Source organism: Carica papaya, chromosome 8 (assembly GCF_054855325.1).
Source record: "Carica papaya isolate Zhongbai chromosome 8, ASM5485532v1, whole genome shotgun sequence".
Classification (NCBI taxonomy): Eukaryota; Viridiplantae; Streptophyta; class Magnoliopsida; order Brassicales; family Caricaceae; genus Carica; species Carica papaya.
The window spans coordinates 5767739-5790651 of NC_142316.1; the positions used below are offsets into that span (position 1 = coordinate 5767739).

General features: G+C 34.2%; 3 protein-coding genes and 1 long non-coding RNA gene across 7 annotated transcripts; 3 read left to right on the forward strand and 1 right to left on the reverse strand.

Annotated features, from left to right (window-relative positions):
- The first annotated feature begins 39 nt into the window (after positions 1–39).
- Positions 40–11163, forward strand: RAB8 (RAB GTPase homolog 8). The gene is made up of 9 exons (XM_022032925.2): positions 40–232; positions 370–480; positions 1901–1973; positions 2059–2159; positions 8201–8266; positions 9519–9616; positions 9696–9758; positions 10232–10324; positions 10840–11163. Exons 2-9 carry the CDS (start codon positions 408–410, stop codon positions 10921–10923), a joined length of 651 nt encoding a protein of 216 aa, XP_021888617.1. The 5' UTR covers positions 40–232; positions 370–407; the 3' UTR covers positions 10924–11163.
- Positions 11164–13479: 2316 nt separating this feature from the next.
- On the forward strand, positions 13480–15823 carry LOC110807717 (WAT1-related protein At2g37460). Its single transcript, XM_022032922.2, has 7 exons — positions 13480–13838; positions 13938–14000; positions 14100–14216; positions 14464–14704; positions 14965–15126; positions 15263–15414; positions 15494–15823. Exons 1-7 carry the CDS (start codon positions 13657–13659, stop codon positions 15654–15656), a joined length of 1080 nt encoding a protein of 359 aa, XP_021888614.1. The 5' UTR covers positions 13480–13656; the 3' UTR covers positions 15657–15823.
- Positions 15824–15927: 104 nt separating this feature from the next.
- Positions 15928–17660, forward strand: LOC148240408 (uncharacterized). The gene is made up of 2 exons (XR_015814038.1): positions 15928–17151; positions 17266–17660. It is a non-coding gene; the product is annotated as an uncharacterized LOC148240408 (long non-coding RNA).
- Positions 17661–18195: 535 nt separating this feature from the next.
- LOC110807723 (uncharacterized) lies at positions 18196–22159 on the reverse strand. Of its 4 annotated transcripts, none has more exons than XM_022032929.2 (6): positions 21975–22159; positions 21432–21492; positions 19360–20601; positions 19216–19284; positions 18943–19141; positions 18196–18777 (listed from the first exon to the last, which is right to left on the reverse strand). In XM_022032929.2, exons 2-6 carry the CDS (start codon positions 21432–21434, stop codon positions 18707–18709), a joined length of 1584 nt encoding a protein of 527 aa, XP_021888621.1. In that variant the 5' UTR covers positions 21435–21492; positions 21975–22159; the 3' UTR covers positions 18196–18706. The 4 variants fall into 4 exon arrangements, with proteins under 4 accessions (XP_021888621.1, XP_021888622.1, XP_021888620.1 ...); XM_022032930.2 differs by having other exon boundaries at positions 19216–19281; positions 21432–21554; XM_022032928.2 differs by having other exon boundaries at positions 21432–21554.
- Between the last annotated feature and the right edge of the window lie 754 nt (positions 22160–22913).

The window sequence follows — 22913 nt, forward strand, 5'->3', positions numbered from 1 at the left end:
TAACTTGGATATCCATACCCATAGAATCCAACCGTTGGGAGGAGAGGCACATTTCTGTGCTTCATTTGAATATCCTCTCACGTACTTGCACTTTTAATCTGGCCATCTCTTCAAAATTTCCTCTCCAAAAAAAAAAATTTCAACGGCCGACCGGTGCTGACGTATCAGAGACGCTTCCTTCCTCATTTCTCTCATCTCCTTGAATCAGATCTCACTCCTCTTTCCTGATCTTGTATTTCTTCCTCTTCAATTCTTCTGTATTTTGTTTTTGAAATTTATTGATTAACTTTTTTAGGTTTCTATTTTTGAGACATATTTTTACTTTTCCTTTTTCGGCTGATTATTTACGTAGAATCATTCGTTGTCTAGGGTTTACTATTATTTTTTTGGTGATCTTTTGATTTTCAATGGCTGCTCCACCTGCAAGAGCTCGAGCCGATTACGATTACCTCATAAAGCTTCTCCTGATCGGCGACAGTGGTATGCTTTTAACATTTCTGTCTCTTTCAAATCTCGTTTTTTTTTTTCTTATACTATGTATTTTTTGTTTGGTTGTTGTCAATTTATCCCGTTTTGTTGAAATAAGATTTGTTTTATGTTTTCATTAATGCATGTTATCTTCGTAGATCTCTTCTCTTTTCTTGTTCTTTTTCTAATTGTTCTCTAGATTCTTTTGGAGTTAGTGCTTCCGACCTGGTTTAGCATTTTGATCTATTATTAACGAGGGAAATTGACATGCAAGATTCTGTTGGAACATATCATTTCAATTTACAATTGTGATTTCTTATAAAAATGTGCTTTCTTGATGTGAGTTTGGGGGAGTTTTAGTTTAGAGGATGTATAAGACTATTATAGAACCAAGCAACGGGTAGAACTGCTACCATTTAGAAGATAGCTTCTCATGAATGTTAGACACTTAACACCTAATGCAGTTTGTGACATTTTGTGATAAGCAAAATGTGCTAGACTTGAGGTTTTTAAGTTCATGGATATTTCACTGAATTGAGAGATTACCGAATGCACCCAGGAAATTCACAGTGGAACTTTGAATCGTTGCATTTATTGTTTTATTTGAATTTATCCTTTCTATTTTTCTACTTACTGTAGTTCGACTTGTTGCCTGGTTTACCTGAATGGTTATTTAATCTGCTACGAGTGTTGGACTTTTTGTTTTTCTTTATGTTGATTCAAAAGATCCTGAAGTTTGTGCGTTTAAAATAGTCATCCTTCCTTTATGATGAGGCGAGTTGCAACCATTTGTTGTTGTAGTACCCTATGGTGTATGAGCTATGGATCATGGTTTATGGTTTGCTTGGGATCAACTGGGTGATGGTTGGTTCGGTTAGGGAAGAGTTGTGGGCTTGGGAGAGTCTGAGGAGTAGGTGTATGTTTGCTGATTTGATTCCACTTACCATTATGTGGATTGTGTGGAAGGAAAGGAATAACAGGACTTTTGACGGGATAGATGATGTGAAGGGGTTTGATGCTCTTAAGAATAGATGGTTTCGGACCCAGGTTTTTTGTTGATGAGTTATCCTCCATTGTTAATGGAGGCCATCAGAAACCTTTTTGTTGCTATGTCTGATCTGTAAATATTTGTAAATGGGTTGCACCCCCTTGGTGCTCATAGTAATATACTTTTAACACTTTTTGTATATGGGTGTACCTACTTGGTACTTTTGTTAATAACACTATCTTCTTTTATCTCAAAAAATATACTTTTAACACTTTTTAATTTTATATGTGTGTACCTACTTGGTACTTTTGTTAATAACACTATCTTCTTTTATTTCAAAAAATATACTTTTAACACTTTTTATTTTTTAAAAAATTGTTTTATGGACTTTATCTTTACTTGTTTTAGGTATATTTCTTTCTCCTAATGTTCCATACTTGATAGGTGTGGGTAAGAGTTGCCTTCTTCTGCGATTCTCAGATGGTTCATTTACTACCAGTTTCATTACTACCATTGGGTATGTGGTCTCCATTAGTAGGATGTTGTTTTTCCCTCTTTTCCCATTCACTAACTCTGTCACTTGTTTAAATCTTTTATTGCAGCATTGATTTTAAGATAAGGACCATAGAGCTTGATGGGAAACGAATCAAACTGCAAATTTGGGATACTGCTGGTCAGGAGAGATTTCGAACAATTACAACTGGTTAGTCTTCCATAGGGAAAATCAATGACTTTCTTTTCTCTTCTTCCCCACTTCTTAATCCTTAATCCTTAAACCCATGATTAATTAGAGTATATGAAGTATATTTAGTTCATATTTTCCTCAGCGAAAAAGAAAAGATATGACTAGAAATCTAGGATCTTTTCTTATTTTTGAGAATATTGAAATCAACTGAAAATTTAGTTCAAGTTTTTGAAGAATATGGATGTAGACAAGAAGATATTATTTTGGAACAAATTTTCAATTAAAGATTTTTTTTGTGATAGTTATAATTATTTGTAATTTTAATTTATTTAGCCTACTTAGGTTTTGGCATTATAATTTCCTATTTGGTCGATTTAAAGTACTATAGGAATTAAAATATTTAGAGTTGCTCTTTTATATTTTGCTTATTAGTTGTGGCTAATACCTATAAAAGCTAGTAGCTATCAACAAAGAAGATTAATAGATGATAGTGAATTAGAAATTTCTTTGCTAGGGTTTTATTATTTTTTATCTCTCTGTATTTGTTCTTCGAGTCATTATTCTAACCTTTCTCGTTCGATCTAGTTCTCGTTATACTTCTGCACCTTGATCTCCAATTCCCTCCAGTTTTATCTATTCTTCGGTTTCTTGCCTAAAGTTTCTAGATTTCTATGCTATCCCTATAACAAGCTAGTTTAACCGCTACATCTCTTGTTTCAATTGTCATCAGACTCAACTTTCCTGCACTTTTAAACTGCATAAAGGAACACAAAAAAAAGGAGAATTTCCCACCATGTCCATCCAAGAAAGTTTGTTCTGAAAAAAAGAGAAGCCAAAATATTTTACCTTATCTTCGATCGTCAATAATCAGCAGGGAGTAGCCTACACTGCCATTCCAACTGGAACCAGAGGGCTTTGGCTGACCTCTTTGTTGATTTGCAACTGGTGATTTTGTCGGAGAACGCGAGATGAAGGCCTATGGCCACTACCACAGGTTATATCAACCACATGAAATAGAGCCATCGTAATGAGACAAACTCATGGTAGGAAGAATGACCCTTATTGAAGATGTACGTCCTGCACGTGCGATTATGAGTAGGAATTTTTTCAATGTCCAGTTCACACAGATTGCCAGTCTGATTTGTCTACACTGGTTCAGATCCTTCCTCACTAGTTTTTGATCAGTTCCCTAGGTTTTTCAATATGTTCTATCCTTCGTCACTACTTAGATTTCATGTTACAGTCACTTTCAGACTAAATCTCTGTAAAGGTGGCTACTCAACATGGAGTCCAACAAATTTTTAGTTACAATTCATAAAGAGTATTTGGTTCTCATGAATTCATAAAGAGTATTCAGCTACATCCATAGTATACTCAAAAATTAGGAAGCATAGGTTATGAGGAAAAATCAGGATCAGTTTCCGTACGTAGGAATTTAGGATAAAAACATAGATATCACACTTAGGGTTTCTTAGATATTTTATTAAGAAATTTTAAGTATCACATTTAAAGGTTTGATTGCATTAAACAACTAAAAAATTGGCTCAAATATTTTATTGAAAAGTTGAAGATTATCCCAAAATTAAATTTACAAAGATATTTATCGTGCTTCTTTTTTTTTTTTAAAATAAAAGTATAAGATTTGTATTGATTAATGGTGCCAAGGGGGCACCGTGCGTATACAAAAGATTTACAAATCGGTTAGAGTATCAACAATGAAGCCTATGTCTTCATGGCAATCAATTGTATGCCCCAAGACTGTAGAACCAAAATAGTGAAACCAATCTTCTAGGATGACTCTGAATTTTACTTCAATTCCTTCAAAAGCCCGTTTTTCCTTTCTTTCTAGATGACCCAAAGTATGGTGAGAGGAATGATTCTGAACTTTTTCCTATTGCTGCCAAACCATTCCCAAGTAAAAAGTTCAGAAGAAATATATTCGTTCCTGACCCAAGACTGGCCAATCAGGCCGAGCGCAGTGGACCACAGCATTTGAGTTGTGGGGCAATCAAGGAGAAGATGATTAACAGATTCCAAGCTGTTTTTACAAAGGAAACATCTATTGACAGTGATGATGCCCCTCTTCATTAAGTTATCCAAGGTGAGGATGCAGCCTTTTGCTGCTTCCCAGGCGAAGAAAGCAATTCTAGGGGATGCACCCACCCTCCAAATGATGTTAGAGGGAAATGGGCGGGTCCAGATGTGTAGATGCCCTCAAGAAAGTTGTAGAAAGATCTTATTGTGAACTTACCGATCTTGGAAGAATTCCACCACAACGTGTCCTCTTGCTCGGTAAGATGGATAGAGTTTAAGTTTGCAAGAGTCTCTCATATTCCTCTATCTCCCAATCGTGTAAATTTCTTGTAACCATGATGTTCCAGTGGCCGGGGAGGTTAGGCTCGGTGGCATCTTTGACAAGCATTTTTTTGTCCTGTGAGATATCATGTATGAGATGGAATCTGGCTGAGAGTGTCTGAGCCAAGCCAGTTGTCAGACCAAAAATGCACTTTGAGACCGTTGCCAACTCGCCACTTAGAGTTCTCCAGGATGGGGTTATTCAGCTGCCAAATGGCTTTCCATAGACTGAAACCATATTTCCCATTTCTGATCCCTTGAAAGTCCCCGTTGATGAACCATTTGCTCACAATGATAGATCCCCATAAACTGTTGCATTCATTTCAAAATTTCCAAATCCATTTACCCAGCAAGGCTTTGTTGAGTGGTGTGAGTGATCTCAAGCCCAAATCACTGACTTTGATCGGTCTTTTGATTTCATTCCAGTTAACAAGGTGCATTTTCTCATTTGAGTCATCATCCCCTCATAAGAAATTGTGTTGGATGGATTCTAACTTGTTGGCAATGCTGGAAGGGATGTTGAGAACAGATAAGTAATAGATTAGGAGGTTGGAGAGAGTGCTCTTAATGAGGGTTGGCCTACCTTCCTTAGATAGATGTCTTCTTCTCCAATTTGAGAGCCTGTTTTGGAACATATCAATGATGGAGTCCCAACATTTTTTGTCTTTGTATTTGGCCCCCAGTGGGATCCCGAGATAAGTGATGGGGAGTTGTGTAAGCTTGCAGCCTAGAGCATTTACAAGGGTATTCCTGACCGAATCCCCCAGCACCACGAGTTCAGATTTGCTTAGGTTTATCTTAAGACCTGAGACAGCTTGGAAGCAAAGTAATAGGCATCTGACCTTTTCTGTCGTGCTTCTTAACTAACTTTTTCTAAATAATACTAATATTAATAAAATTGGAAAATAATACTACTATACAAATAGGAAAACCAAATACTAAAATAAATAAAATTCTGAAGTTTCTATGTAATTATAGGCTTCTAAATAGTATAGAGTTTTATATTTGACACAACTATGATTTTTAATCTGTTTATGAAATCTAGGGTTAACCTATTTTGTATTTCTCTCCCTTTGTTGGAAAAGAATTTGTCCTTGAGTTTTTTTTTTTTTTTGAGATAAAAAACAATGTGTATTATCTATAAGGCACCAAAGGGGTGCCACCCATGTACAAAGTATTTACAGCTTAGTTAGAATATCAATAATCTTCCCAAATCATCCCACTCAGAGAGATCATTACCCAGCATTAGAGCCCAAAAGTATGAATCCACCTATATTTAATTCTGGACAAATCCTCTACATATCTATTAAAACTCTGTTGTTCCTATCTTTTCACACCACTCAAAAAATGGTTAAAGGTATAAGCTTTACAATTTTTTATTTCTTACAAATCCCTCCCCAAGTCCTAAGTCCATCCCTAACCGTTTCCGCAATCTCCCAATTGATAACCAAAAGACCATAAATCCATAGTCCAAATATTATAAGCCACTGGACACCAAAGAAGGATGTGGTTACAAGATTCTGCTGCCTTCATGCACATGTAGCAAGCATTAGTCATAATTTTACCCCGTCCACAAGTTCTGAAGTACTGAATGATTTAAAATATTGATGTATGTGGCTACTTCAAGAAAATTTAACAAATTCTGTGATCGGTCATTCTCTTCAGTAGTAAAACATAATGTGAACACATAATTGTTTAGAATTGTGAAATCCTGTTGGTAAGTTGAAATCCTCATAGTGATAAATTTGCACTTCAATTTCATTCTTAAGTGGAACATCAACAGATCCAATTATTGGTACATGTTCCTCCTTGCATTGGCCTTCCATAGAGTTGTCTTTTAGGGAAAGATCTTGGGCGATGGGGACTCAGTAGTGATTCTTTCTGCTCCTCCACTTTAGGTCTGTGGATATGCACCTAACTGCAGATGATGGGAGGTATTTACTTATCTGCTAGGAATTACATCATCATCCTCTCACGGAATATGTAGCCAACATGTTTTCCTTGCATCTCATCCTTTATTAATCTATGGGCATTGGTAACCCATATGTTCACTCTGTCTGCAACTTGAAAAATGATTTCATCACCTTTATAAGGAGTCTTGGAGATAGATGTTGATTCATTCTTCAACTCACCTTTTGATTCAGAGGTGTCTTAAGGAGTAGATTCCGTAACCAGAAACTCAATATTTCTTGGAATTGGATATTTAAAATGTTGAGCAACATCAAATCAATTTTTTAGATAATTTTATTTTGCCTCATTGGTTTTGTGATCCTAAAGAACCTATAATTTTGGTTAACTTTCAATTTTTCTATGGATATTATCAAGAGTCTTGCCTTTTTGAAGATTTTTTTTTTCTTTTTCTTTTTGAAATAAAAAGTATAAAGTATCATTAACTACAAGCACCAAGGGGGTGCAAACCCATGTATAAAAACATTTACAAATCAATCATGCTATTTATCAAATCACCAAGATCTTCCATGGAACGCAAAGATTGACACATTACAAAAAATCCTAGGGTTTGAATGGAATGAGCCCCAGTTGTTTTTTCTTACTGGTGATGCCATTCTATGTCTAAATTTCATCCCTTACACTACCAGTTATAATCCAACTGTATCCCAAGATCCCATAAGCCATTGTCCATAAACTGTACGCTATGGAGCGTTGAAGTAGAATATGGTTGCATGTCTCTCCCACTCTCTTACGTTAGCAGCACCAGTTAACAATGATCTTTCCTCTTGTCATCAACTTATCAATGATCAGAATACATCTTCAATCTGCTTCCCACGCAAAGAAACAACCCTGGGAGGTGCATTTCGCCTTTTGAAATTTGCCACTTCAATCTGCTTCCCACGCAAAGAAACAACCCTGGGAGGTGCATTTCGCCTTTTGAAATTTGCCTGGGTGGGTAACTGTTCTTGTGGGCTCGTTCTTGGTCAAATGTCTATAAAAGGAACCAACTGTGAAGTTCCCTGTTGAGCTAAGGAACCAAATCTATTGATCATCATTTTTATCGAGAGATATCGAACACAATGAGTGCAAGAGTGATTCGTATTCATTAATTTCCTATTCATTGAGGTTCATCATGACCTCTGCGTGACAATCTGCTTCTCATTCTCTATCTCTATAAGTCTCTTTAACTGATATATTCTTGTATCTTGCGATGAAAAAAATCTGCGGGAATTTGTCTTTCAGGACTCCCCCCTTTAGCCCAAACAGCCTTTTTGAAGATTTTGAACTGCATGTCTGAGCTTTTCTTTTCTTGATCCTTTGTCTCTTCAGAAATCAAGTTCGAATTTTCACCAAATGGGAAAGAATGATGAAGAACAATAAGATATTATTTTGGAATAAATTTTCAAACATATCCTATCTTTGCCTCTCCAATCACATTTTCAGTTGGGGGTTTGGGTCTCTTTCTTTCACAATCAATAGATTATGTTGTCCCAACGCTAAATCTTTTTCCTTCTTCATGCTCTAGTTTCCCATTGCTTGTAGTTGAATAATTTTTAAGTCTGTTCGCCCTTTTTAAAGATGTTTAGGACATCTTTTCAAGATGCTATTGGTGATTTTATCTTCTTAAAAGAATCTTTCCTTCTGAACTGAGTCTATACGAGTAATTTTGATTGATGAATTTTTCTCCTTTAATGAATTGTTGCCTCATAGTAAGTTAAACTGAACCTTATTCAAGTTTTTTACTCTTTCTGCAGCTTACTACCGTGGAGCGATGGGTATTTTGCTTGTATATGATGTCACTGATGAGTCGTCTTTCAACAGTAATTTCTTCCCTTTTGTTTTTTGAAGTACAAAGTGTCACATCTAATCATCTGATGTTTTTTGTTGGATATATAAAAATATTCTTTTTAGTTTGGAAATTTTTGGTATTCTTTCTTATTCTTTTTCAGCAATTTTAAGGCTGTTCCTAATTGTGAAAATTTGAGTCTTTTATATATATATATATATATTCCAAGAAAACACAAATATAATAGAAAAAACTGCTGAGTTGCTGCAATGTAAAAACTGAATTTTGCTTCCTAGAAAAAGGGAAAACTTAATTTTATGAAACAAATGTTTCTCCACAGCATCAAATATAAAAAGGAAAATTGTCTCCTGCTTTTAACTATAATACTATTTTCCCATAAATAAAAAATTGCAGAAACATGAGATTTTAAATCACCATTTTACAAGGAATCGATCTCTTTACATCCTTTCTCCTAAATATTCTCCTGTACTTTCTACCTTTATTCTGTTTTTTTTTTCTTGCTATTTTTACTAATAGCGGCACATTAATATGAGGTTGTTATATCAGTTAATGAAACGAAATTTATAAGCATAAGTAGTTAAGACAATAACTGTTGAAAAGGCTATGTTTGGAATAAATTCAAAAATTGTGGAACTCATTTGTAAATATATACATAGTTCAAGTATGAGATGTTGTAAATCTAGTAAGATGACAAAAATGAACTCATATGAAATCCTACATGGAATTAAAATAATGTATTACAAACTCCACCAAAGTTGATGGAATTTGGTATGTATTGTTCTAATTCTATGTGGAATTTATGGGGTGTTGTTCTTTTGTGCAGTTTAGACAAGATTTTCATTGTTTTCTAGTTGAACTAAATGTGAATTTGTCAATAAATTATGCAAAATTCATAGATTTATTCCAAACATGGCCTGATTTCTAATTTCTGATTTATCTTAAAAAAAGGCCTAATTTCTGATATCATGAAAAATAATAATGAGACTTACCTCATACAATTGGTGTCAGTTCTTTTTTTGGGTTGTTTTTGTTACTAGTAGGGAAAACATGCTGCTTTAAACATTCCATCTAGTTTTCTATTTTAAAAATAAAGCAACTTTCAATTCTAGCAACTGAACACATGTTTATTATGTCTTCCAAGAACAGAGAAGAGAAAGCATTTTCTCAAACTGAATGCTGCCAAATATTTTCTTTTTACTTGGATGAAGTGCCATTATTTTCTTGCAGTATTCTTTACATGGTATACTGATTTCTCCTATATTTAGATATTAGGAATTGGATTCGTAACATTGAACAGCATGCTTCTGACAATGTCAACAAGATTCTGGTGGGAAACAAGGCTGATATGGATGAAAGCAAAAGGGTCTGTGCTCTCTCTCGATTATCCTCCCTCTTCTCCCTGTAAGTTTGGTTCTTAACGTGTCAGGTAACTCCTTTTCCAGGCTGTTCCTACCTCAAGGGGCCAGGCTCTTGCTGATGAATACGGGATCAAATTCTTTGAGACTGTATGTGATTCTTGTTCTGTGCATTGAAGTTACTTTTGGAAAAGAAGGGATAAATTACATATTAATACCCCACTATGCTTGGTGTCTCAGATTAAAATCCATAATTTTAAGTCAGTCAACTTAAGATTTGCACTTTTAAATGTATGAAATTAGCATTAACGAGTCACTTATTTTGAACAAATTATTCTGAAAATTGACTTTCAGATACTTCATACATGTGTTATATGTTGATTAAATTACTGTTTATAAGAAGTTAGTAAATTAATTAAATTATTTTAGCTAGATGTATGAAGTCAATTAATATTCAGTAACTTTCAGGTCTTAACCTTGAGGTATTTAAAAACTGCAAATCTTAAAAGGATAAGTTCAAAACTATAGGTTCTACTTTGAGATGCCGATGAAAATATATAATACTTTACAGAGTTTTTAAAAAACGATTATTATGTGTTTGATAAAGCAAATGTGGATTACAGAGTGCAAAGACAAACTTGAATGTGGAGGAAGTGTTCTTTTCAATTGCTAGGGATATCAAGCAAAGACTTGCAGATACTGACGCCAGAGCTGAGGTATTAATTGTTTTTACTTTGATGTCAAACATAACCAGTGTCCTTGCCATTTATTTTATGTATATATGGATTTGGACTCATAACTATTTGAGATGCCATGTCCATAACAATGTGATTGATTATACTAAAATCCTGCGAATATAACTTTATATATGATAATGGTTACTCTGTTTACCTTGGTTTGATAAGTACGCCTAGTATTTAACTCTTCTTTTTGGGGAGTTGTAGATTCTGTTTGATACATTAGAATATTTTTTAAAAGATTTTTGTTTTCTAAATTTATTTGTTTATGCATGTACCCTACTTATGAAAGTACATTTCACATTTTAGAATTTAATACTAAGAACAATACTTACAATGTTCTGATTCATGGTTCTCTTTGTATTATTAATTAATTTGTATGGCTTTAGAAATAAAATATATACAAAGTTTAAAATTAAACTTAAAAAATAGTTGTCTTAAATTTGAAACTTTTTTGAGGGAATAAAGGATGCATTTTGTTTGAATCTGTGCAGCCCCAGACGATCAAAATTAACCAGCCGGACCAAGGGGCTGGGGCTGCTCAAGCTGCTCAAAAATCAGCATGCTGCGGTTCTTAAAGGAGCCAGGTGTTTTGAAGATGGGATGGAAGGGTATGTCTCAAGGCAACCAGAAACTGATTTTTTTACGACTTATATCGTTGGCGTTTGTATTCTCCTATCATTATTTTACACTTTTTGGTATGAAAGATTTTCGTATTTTGTGAAATCAATTATATTAGAATATTTTTCCTGAAAAATTTGTGAATTCAATTATGAGTTAGATTATTATTGTTGATGAAAATTTATTTAGTTTCTCCATCTTCCACTTAATTTATTATCATTTGATTTGTTCGAATCTGGTAAAGTTGCCCATCCACTTTTGGCTGCCCCCACCTCTTCTTCTGTTGAGTTCATTTTATAGTGGGGGAATACGTTTGAGAATGATTTAGACATTGAAATTTCATCTCTTGTAATGGATAAATACTTTTTTTTTTTTTTTCCCTCCTCTCTCACTCTCTCTATCTCTCAAAAAAAAAAAAAGAAAAAAGAAAAAGTAATGGATAAATACTCTTATGATCTGAAAATCCATTAGTCCTCTCTCTCTCTCTCTCTCTCTCTCTCTGTTCATCCACTACTTGATTGTATTTTTGCGGAATGTGTGCTGTGATACAAAATGTATAAAGCTATGTATATATGGTTGTAGAATATTAATTTCTTATCTTAGCTTGTTTTGTTGTTTCCATGAGAAAATCCGTTTCCCCAAACAGTTCCAACACTCGTAAAAAGATGCAGTTTTTCTGATGAAGTCATGGAGCACATCACCCAGGCAATGTTTAGATGCCTCAGCTAATATCACCATAAAATAATCTGTTTAAAGTTCATTAGCAATGTAAAACTAGTGAAAGAAGTGCAATTGTAATAAAAGTTTTATGCAAGTGTTTTCTTTTTTGTAGAAAGAAACTGGATTAGGTTGTTGAAAGGGAGAACCAGATGGAATTGTATGCTAAAATTAGTTAATTAGAGAACAGAGACGTGTTCTAGATGGAAGTGTATTTACAACAACAGGGGAATCAAATTAGGCCGAGGTGCTGTATATATATAATATATTTGTGTATGTGTTTGAGTGTGCATAGATATAACATACATATATATATATATATATATGTGAAAGAAATAAGAGAGAGACTTTATTTTTATTGCCCATATCGTTGTTTTTGGTTTGTTAGGTTTAAAAGCAGAAAGCGTTGGCAAGTGGCAGATGCAAAATAATGGTGGATGGAATATTTTGGTATTAATTTTAGTATGATTCAGTGTGCCAAGCAAGAATTTGAACTTGTGATTTTATGCTTCCATCGAATAATTTGCCTGACACGACGACCTGTGCGTATATGTATAATAGATAACATGTTGTTATATATGATGATATTCGTGATTGATGATTACCCTTCTCCTACAAATGTTTGTATTATGTACGTATAGTGTGTATGTATGTATGTATGTAGTAATTATTTTATCCCCAAAGTAGATTCAAGTTTTCCTGTAATACATCACATGTTGATTTGCAAATAGGAAAAAGAAATCATGATGCTCCATGATTTTAACTAGGATGCCCTTTTCAACATAAAAGTATATGATATCTTCATAATTTCTTTTTCAACTTTTATTTTTTAATAATTAATTAACATATGCACATTGGTAATAAAATAAATAATAATTTTATAATCTTTACATAATATCTTTTTTGTTTTAAGTTTCTTGAAAATAAAAAATTTAGAATGCATTTAAATTAATAATAATTTTTTAATTTTTTAACCCAAAAAAATATATATATATATATAATTGAACCAACCAACATTCTAATGGAGAGAAATAGAAGTAGCAACCCATTTAGCTAATTATGAATGAATGATTCGTCTTCCATTTTTCTTTCTCTGTGTGTAGTTATTTCCATTAAAGAAAGCACTAGTAAGACATAAGTGTCCATGTTGACTCAAAACCCACATTCTCAAAAGTATTCTCTAATGCTTGCCATTGTTTCATGCATAATATTATATATATATATATATATAAAGTATACGAACAAACAAAGAAACAAATTTAGTAAAGTGTGTAAATTATGCCATTCAAAAATTTTACTTTTGAAAAAAAAAAAAAATTAGCCCCATTGTTGATGCTTTTGACCATGGAAGACAACTCCTGAAGGACCAAACAAAAATCAATGTCAGGAAAAAGTTTTGCCATACCCTTTAATAATGCAAAATTGAAAGATATACACAAACTCTCCTCCCTACGCAATATAAAATAACCACCCATATATATATATATATATTTATTTATTATATATGAGGACTGGAAGGAAGTCTAGAAAGATTACCACCTTAATCATACAGTTTTAATTTTGATTGAATAAGACGAAGCACTAACAGGGGAATCAACTTTCCAGTGCTCAAAAAATGTGCAAATGATAGAGCAACTTTTTTTTAAGACAATCACTTAAAAGCAAATCCACCGAGCCAGTGACATTCAATTGTAAACAGATTGGTTTGTTGGATAATACATATATATACACATGTATAAGTATTCTACAACAAAACCCACTCAGATCATCTAAAATACTTCATTTTATATCAGAATATCTTTTTGTGACGTATATAGTGAACCTTTTTCAATCATTCTTCTATATAAACTCAATCTTTCCCTCTTATAACTCTCATTGTCTCACCTCTTAACAAGAAAATCAGAACAGAGGGAAGGCCAAAAGACAATATACAAATATATACATACATATATATACATATATATATCTAAGAGATGGGTTGGTTAGACACAGCAAGGCCATTCATCGCTGTGATCTTCCTGCAGGTTGGGCTTGCAGGGATGGATATTCTATCCAAAGCTGCACTCAACCAAGGAATGAGCAACTATGTATTAGTCGTCTATCGTCATGTTATTGCCACAGTTGTCATAGCACCTTTTGCATTCTTCGTAGACAAGTACGTATATACGTACATATTTCTCTCTCTTTTGTTACAGAAATTTGTGGAGGAGAAGTAAGAGGACTGATTAGACTGGTTGACTTTCATGTTAAACAGGAAAATACGGCCGAAGATGACCTTGTCAATCTTTATCAAGATATTGGCACTGGGCTTACTAGAGTAATTTTCTTGATTTTATAAAAATAATTTCTTTTTGTTTACAGATTATACAATATAAATGTTGATTCTATATATATTTATTGGGTGACAATTTTGCAGGCCAGTAATTGACCAGAACCTGTATTATTTGGGTATGAAATGCACCACAGCAACCTTTGCATCCGCTATGTACAATATTCTTCCCGCCACTACATTCATACTCGCCTTCTTCTGCAAGTAATTACCCGCACTCCGAGAAATATGATACAGTAAACTCATTTTAATTTTAGTTTCGTATGAGTAAACTATAAGGGATACACTCAGCAAAAATTCAACGCAATTTTAATTTTACTGGAATTGGATTGTGTCCTGAAATAGACATATCTATATATGTGTGTGTGTGCGTGTGTGTGTGTGTGTGGCACAAAGAATTTCTGTTGATTGCGTATATACTTAAGTACACATGATATATATTTGTCGGCAGACTTGAGAAAGTGAATCTGAGGTGCGTGAGGAGCATAGCTAAAGTGATAGGTACTGGAGCCACAGTAGCAGGAGCCATGATTATGACACTCGTAAATGGTCCAGTTATTGAGTTATTTTGGACTAAAGAAAGTGGTAAACATAAAAAAGCAACAGGCGATCTTGATCTTCAAGATTTAATTAAGGGCGCTGTAATGATCACCATTGGCTGCCTCTGCTATTCTTGTTTCGTGGTTCTGCAAGTAAGCTAAGCTTCTTAAATCACTGTTGATTAGTTTTTTTGATGCTTTTTAAGTCTGTATAGCCTTTAGTCTTAACTGGGTTTAAGCTCGAATAGTGTTTAGATCAGTAGACTTCAAAAACTATGAAACCATACAAATTTTTGGTCAAATTATGAACTTTAACCTAAACTTGATATCAACATATGCTTTCCTGCGCATTTGCTCATTGAAAAAAGAAGAAATCAATCCAAACATCGTCTTCATCGGATTGAAATATGCAGGCAATTACACTGAGAACATACCCGGCGGAGCTGTCTCTTACGGCCTGGATATGCCTGATGGGTACAATTGAAGGTGCTGTAGTAGCTCTTGTGATGGAAAGAGGAAATTTTGTTGCCTGGTCCATCGGCTGGGATACTAAACTACTCACGGCGGCATACAGTGTAATAATTTACATAAAAATCAGTAATAACTTATATATATATGATTAAATTAAATTTAGTATATTAATAAATGAATGATGAAATTAAAGTTTTTATCATATTCGTTTATTTATTTCTATTTCTATTATTTACGTAGGGTATTATTTGCTCCGGACTCACGTACTATATTCAAGGAATTGTAATGAAATACCGAGGCCCTGTCTTCGTAACAGCTTTTAATCCGCTCTGCATGGTTATCGTAGCTATCATGTCATCCTTCATATTTGCCGAACAAATGTTCCTTGGAAGGTACATATCTATGAACATATTACATATAATTAAATCCCATGTGTTTGCGTACGTATTGATGGAATACTCTCCTTTACAGGGTTATGGGAGCAGTGGTTGTAGTTGCAGGTTTATACCTGGTTGTCTGGGGTAAGAGCAAGGATTATTATGACTCTCCATCCACATTAATCCAAGATCAAGATCAACATGGAAAAGAGATAATGATCGCCACAAATGAAGAATTAGGCGGTGATAGGGTTTAATCTAAAATTATTAATATCAGACTATATATTTTAATATGAATTACATATTTTTTTTTTAATCTTAATGTATCATGATTTATTTTCTCATACTACTGAATTAAAATTTTGTATGTCAAAGAGTTTCTCTAAAATATTTAATTCAATATTATTTTTATTTTTTGTCTTAATCGTATAAAATTTTCCATTAATATCACATTAACACACACTTGTGTGTCAAAATATCAAGAAAATACTTAACAAGTAATAAAATAACATTTGTTTATGCCTAAAATTAAGGAAAATATCATAACTATAACGATGTTTGAAATCTCTTAATCACCATGATTATACCTAAAATCTCCCTCAAGTTGGATTAGGAGGATCTCAATGCCCAACTTGCCGCTTACCTAAAGCCTCCTTCCTGAAGATGTCTGCAACATTTATATATATATGTATATGTATTCTACAAAAAGACCCACTCAAGTCATCTAAATTTCTTCATTTTATATCAGAATATATTTAGGTAACATATATAGCGAACCTTTTTCCACCTTTCTTCCATGGAAACTCAATCTTTCCATCTTATAACTCTCATTATCTCACCTTTTAACAAGAAGATCAGGAGAGAAGGAAGGCCATAAAATAATATACATATATATGGATTGAATTGCGTGAAACTTTCCCGGGAAGACAAATAGCCAGATTCGTATCAGCTTCCACTTCTCCTTGGTACTCGCATCGAGCGTTCTTTGGACGTCAATCAATCCAGAATTCCAAAGTACCTATAACTAGCTTAAGTGAAAGATCAATCCTTCCTTGTGATTAGGGATAGAATGTCTATCCCCTGTCTAAAATATACTCTCCATTCTAAAATATCTGTGATTAGGGATAGTGCTCTCCATTCTGCAAACCCTTTTCTTGCCTTTTCGAGGTGGGCTTAGACTGACCCTTTTCTCGACCAGCAAAGAACGTTTTCTTTTCTCGCTTGATCTGCAACCCGGCTACTTGCTTCACCGGCGACTCTAGGTTTGCCAACAAGCTTTCTGGGTTCAAGAAAGGATAGCAGCTCTTTCACTTGGTGAATTCATTGAAGTATTTTGAAAATATACCTGTATCTATAATCTTATTTATTTTATAAAGCCTTTCATTCGCCATGAGCTGGACGAGAGAGAAGACAGTCTCATGTCCGGTACTGCAGTCGAGATGAGATTGAGAAAGTATCATCAACTAGAGGCCTAGAAGAAGGAGATCCCGTAAACAAGATAGAGGAAGAATGTTTGGACTATCTTCTCGAGGCCCTTAAGGGAAGAGAAGGTCTAACTCGTATGGTTGGTTGATATATGTACCCTAAGTGCTAATGGAGGTTGGGCGAAGGATAATGAGCTGCGTACCCAAACTCACAGCGAAAGGGTACCCAAAACACGGCGTTTCATTAAATGTGCAGAGACGAGGTCTGCAAAAATTTTCATTTGACGGCTTGTTAGCAAACCCTGATAGTGTTTTTCTCTCCCGGGTGGTTCGGCATTCTCTCTCTCCAAAAAATCTGATCTAAATTCTCCCTTTTCTTCCTATTTTTGTCGATAGGGCTTAGTAAATAGTAAGATTATACCGTGACCGGTTCTTTTTACAGATGGGTTGCGCAGAGAGAGCAAAGCCCTTTTTGGCTGTGATTTTCTTGCAACTTAGGCTTGCAGGGATGGACATTTTAACGAAGGCTGCAGTCAACCTGGGGAAGATCAAGTGATCTGTTGCCTCTTCATGCTTTACCACTTTCTTTAGTCCAAAATAACTGGACCATTTAAGAGTGTCACGATCATGGCTTCTGCGAACTGTGGCTCCAGTCCCTACTATCTTAGCTATGCTTCTCACACGTCTCAGATGGGCTCCACATCATTTATTTATTTCATTTGAATGCATTAAATTTTATACCCTTTTCTTTTTTAGAAAAAAAACAAAAAACAAAATCAGTCTAATCTCTACATCTGATTGATATATAAAAAATTAGTAATGGTTTACATATTTATACACATATGATTAAATTAAATTTACTGATAATCATATCTTTAATTCTATGTATTTATGCATATATGGATCAAAAATTGATCCATACCCTCCCTGCAACATACAAAAATCCACCAAAATTTCATTGAGTGATTCCAGAAGATAACCATACCATATATACTTGCAGACTATGAAATTTGCTGGTAAGAAAAGATTGAGAGTCACATATGCATTATTCAGTGCCGTGTAACGAACATACACACAAAAAATAGTTAATACTATATGCCAAGTTAAGAGGTGTAACCCCCCCAACATAGGTCAAAAGAACATCCCCAACAACTAATAAATACATGATTAGATGCTACAAATCGGTGGGTTTGGTTTCCCAGTGTATAACCCTTTCTGCAAGAACAAATATTTTCAAAATCATAACAGACTAAAAAATAATAGAACTTCCAATATGTTTTGTTACATTAAAGGAGAATCTAAAGCCATTGGGAAAAGGAAATCAAGTAGATGGTAGAGAGAGGATAAAAAAACATTCCCAAGAAAAAAAATCTGAAACCCATCCAAAATTTCTTGGTGATTCTGAATTCCATAGGACTACCTCTCTCAACAATTAGTTCCACGTGGTGATACCGAATTACAAAAATCTTTTATGAAATAAAGAAACAAAAGAAACATCCAACAAAGATTCTCTGCTGCCATGATCAAAGCAACTTCTAGTAACAATGCATCATATGTACAATGAAGATTGAAAACAGAGAGGATGAGAGTGCTAAAAAGAATACAGACATTTTCCTTCTAAAAGAAAACAGATTTCAAATTTCAACCTTTTTCCCTCAAAAATGTTATGAACCAAGAGGTTACATGTAATAAAAGGATCAAAATGCTTCTATTCTGTGTGTAAAGTTGATCTCCTACATTCACTTCATTATCCCTTGATGTCAAACAGGAAGAGATTCAAACCCTGAAGTTAGTTGCACCCACTATGATGACAGTGTTTTGCTAAAAAGCCATGTATGTGCAAAACAAAGACGATTGCATCTCAAAATTTCAACAAGGGTAGTTTATTGCAATTGTTTTCCTTCATCGTTCCCATATATACGCTGAAGCTCACGAGTTGCAGCTAGAAAAGACTCTGGTTAATAGAGGGGGAAAAAGGGGCAAGTTAGAAGGAAGTACAGAGCACCCAGAATATGATCTGTAAAAAACTGTTCTATTCAGAACTCCAGATATAGATGCTGAAGCATTTGGACATTATAATTTCAACAGTAAGACAATTAAACCTGGTACATTAGCACACCTTTCCAAAGGCGGAAGGACTTCTGATTGATAGGTGAACCAGTTATTGTTTGAATAATTTCAAACAACATATTCTGAGGTGTGCTTCGGAGCTCTTGGACAATCCCATAAATGGTCTTCCCATTTTCAAAATATATGTGATTGTTGGGGTGTTTTGTTTTGCACCCAGCATGTCGCTCAAATTCATATGCATTAATCACCTACAAAGAAAAGAAACAGCATATCAGTACTGAGAACTTACCCTGTTAAATAAGTTATAATAGAAGAAACTGACCTTAGAAAAATTACATGACTGGCAACCACATTGATATCCAGAACCCTTTATAACACCACAGAGTTCCTTCTAAATATAAGAACCATAGATGTCAGGAAACAGTGTGCAAATCCATAATACAGATCCAGAAGAATAAATGATTACCTCCCGTGACCAAGCAATGTATTTCACAGGAACTCCATCCAGCATGCCAGTTGATAGCAAACTTCTAACATTTGAAGGAAAATTGTTGGGAGGAATCTTCTTAGAGACCTTGGCGTCTTCTTTTTTCTTACAAACAGTGCTGGAAACAGCTATTGGGGCAGTAAGTGCATCAGCATTTGATTTACCCAAAGTTTGCTGGTTGAGTACTTCTGATTTCTGAACAGAAGACTGGCCAGTCAAAAACTCATAATTAGGTAAAAGTCTACTAGAGGAATTTGGACCATCATCTTCATAGCCACCAAATGATATTATTGTGCTCTCACCTTTACTATAAGACTGACCTATTGATAAAGTATTGTTTTCACCCCTGCTATATGTGTGACCTAATGATACAGTACTATCATCTTCCTTACTGTAAACATGACCTACAACCATTGAATTGTCATCAGTCTTGTTGTATGTTTGACCCATAGAGATGATATTGCTGTCATCCTTGCTGAATGCATGGCTTACTGGTAGAGTACTGTTACTTCCTTTATATGTGCCCATTGCTATGGTATCATCCCCTTTGCTATAGGGTTGTCCCATAGATATGAAAATGTTATTCTCCCTATCATAAGACTCACTCATTGTCAAGATGTTGTCATCTCCTTTGTTAAAAGCAAGACCTGTAGACATGGAATTGCTGTCCAACTTGTCATAAGCATCAACTGCTGAAATCGAGTTATTGTCCATCCTGTCAAAGCTATGTCCAATTGGTACAGGCATTAGATTCTCAGAGTCCTTTACCTGGCTCACTTTCACTTTTCTGATTCCCCCAAAATTAAGTCCTGATCTAGGATCTTCCAGTGTGTGAGACATGGATAAACCAAATAAAGAGTCACTTCCAAATGGATCCTCGTTAAGCTTTCTAGCCGCATTAACTTTATCGGTTCCGGCTGACAGAATGTTTCGGTCATCAAAATTAACAGTCCTGGCTGTTTCAGAATCGAATAATCGTTCAGTGAAATTTCCGGATATTGAATTAAAACTAGAAGCATTAGCCCATGGATTTAACATTCCAGAAAATAAATTGTTGCTTGAAGCTTCCACTGCCTGTTTCTTATTGGGGAATAGATCTGCCTCAGGACCATCCATAAACCACTGATGAGAACGTTTGGGCTCAATTTTGGAAGAACTATCGTAAGCCATTTCACCATCATTTAAACAGCCAGAACCTTTAGCTGTCCAGAAGCCCTGATTCTGGAAAGAGTGTTAAACAAATACTTTGAAGTTATCACCGGATATAAAATAAGCGATAATAATTACAGTACTTGATATCCCCTTTACCCCACCAAAACCACATCACTAATCTGCTTTTATCATTATACAACAAAAATGCAACATGAGAATAGGTTTCCATATGATAACCATCATTGTACAGTTAGCTCAAATCATATCTTCAGTCTTCAGCATTCAAGTGCTGCAGATAATTAACACTTCCCTCTCAACATGGAAAGTCATTCAACAGTCAAGTTTTCAATACTTTCATCGAAGAACTATAATAGAAGACCATAGTCTTCACTTCAACAGAACCAGAAAGAGCCAGCGCGCAACACAAACTAGATGTCAACAAATAAATCAAACATAGAAGACTGAAACATAACGAATCTAGTCAACTAAGCCCATGCAAAGCAAGCTCACATTAATAAATCATACACACACTTCAACTTAAGGCTATGTTTAGAAAACATCTCGAAACCTTATGGAGTCCGCTAGTGAATCCATAACTTTCTCGAAAGTCGTATAAACAATTCAAAGCCAGATCATAAAAATGCATTCTAAAATTCCATTGGCTTTGACGGAATTTGAACTCTATTGTTCTAATTCATGCTATGAATTCCACATAAGGTCAAATTTAGAGTAATTTTTCACTATCTCCTAATTCTAATTGGGCTTAGTGTATTGTAAAATAAACAACTTTCTCTACTTCAAATAAGTGCAAAGTTGCAGATGGATTTTACAAAAATTTCTAGACTTGTTACAAATGTAGCATAAAGTAAAAATTCCAGTGAAAAAGTCACTATACTTACCATTTTCTTTGTTATCCTTCAAATTCTGGATCAATTTTTTTTTTTCTCCAGGCTCGTAACTCTGTCAAATTCAGTGAAGTACATAAGCCACTCAAGATGCAATGCTTGTCTCTGAGTATAAGCCTTCGATTGTTCAAATTACAGTTAGCGAAAACATTTAACCGTAGCTAAAGAAACACATCTTGAAAAATCGAACTCGCAACTAAAATTTTATATGCTAAAATGCAAGGAGTATTTAATGAAAATTTTGTTTCGTCCCACTAACTAATCAGACGAATAGTTCAATTATTTCAATCAAATTCAAATTACCATTTTAGCAGAATAGCTAAGAACGAACTTCATGCAACTATAACGATTCGACATTTTCTTTAAGAAAAACATGCAACCTAAGTTACTCAATACCATGTATTCATTCTACTGTTTCTACTAATTCCTTCAATTTTTTCGGCGACCGATCAGGTATGTGATACATGATTAAACACCCGAACCCTAAAATTTTTCGAAGTTCAAATCAACAAAGAGTATACCACTTAAAGTACTCACCAATAATCAGGGGTCGGTTAACTCTTCGGTTTTCCAAGACCAGAAACAACGCCGGAGATTGAACGGACAGCGTCCGTGACAAGATCCAAGATTAGGCTAAATGAAAGTAGAATTTCCTTCGAAGAATTTGAAGAGTTTTTGTTTTTTCATTTTTTTTAAATTTTTTTTCTTTTGACTGTTGCTTATGCCTTAAGTGGGCTGAGGAGATGATAAAAGATGGTGGGCTGCACGATCCAATTCTTGGGGGGTTATCTTAACCGTACACGTGGAGATTCTTGAATATCATCCGAGCCGTTGAAGTTTTTCGCGCTGTGAACCATTAAATCAGAGCATTGTGATTTGTCTGTAAATAAGTACTCTGTTTTTAATCGTGTAAGCGCTTCCACTGGATCATTTACTTAACTCCATAAACTTGCTTACTTGTATTTCTAATTCTTTCAAATATTTTTAAATTAATTTAAATATTTAATTTTAAAACATATAAAAATCATTTTTCAACAATTGAAAATTGTTTAAAATTATTTAACTCCATAGATATTAGACTTTGACCAATTTAACTTTTTATTGACAAGAATCCAACCTTTTAAAATTTTAAATCCCAAATTAAATATTTTTTAGTTCAAAACTCAACTTTAAAAACAGTCGACCTTTAAAATTGTGAAAGATAACACTTTACTATCAGTAGCCATAAATTAATAGTTAGAATTACTTGTAATGTTCATAATCAGTCTCCATCTTTATATTCGAGAAAAAAAAATAATAAATACTTTAATGGTAAAACTGACTAACTAAAACATAATTTATCGAATATGAAAAATGAAAAATAACCAAATGTTATGACTACTTAATTTTATGACGAATTAAATAAATTTTTTTTTTCAAATATGATGTTGCATACTCACATGGAGAATATGACAAAAATCTTCCATATCAAATGTT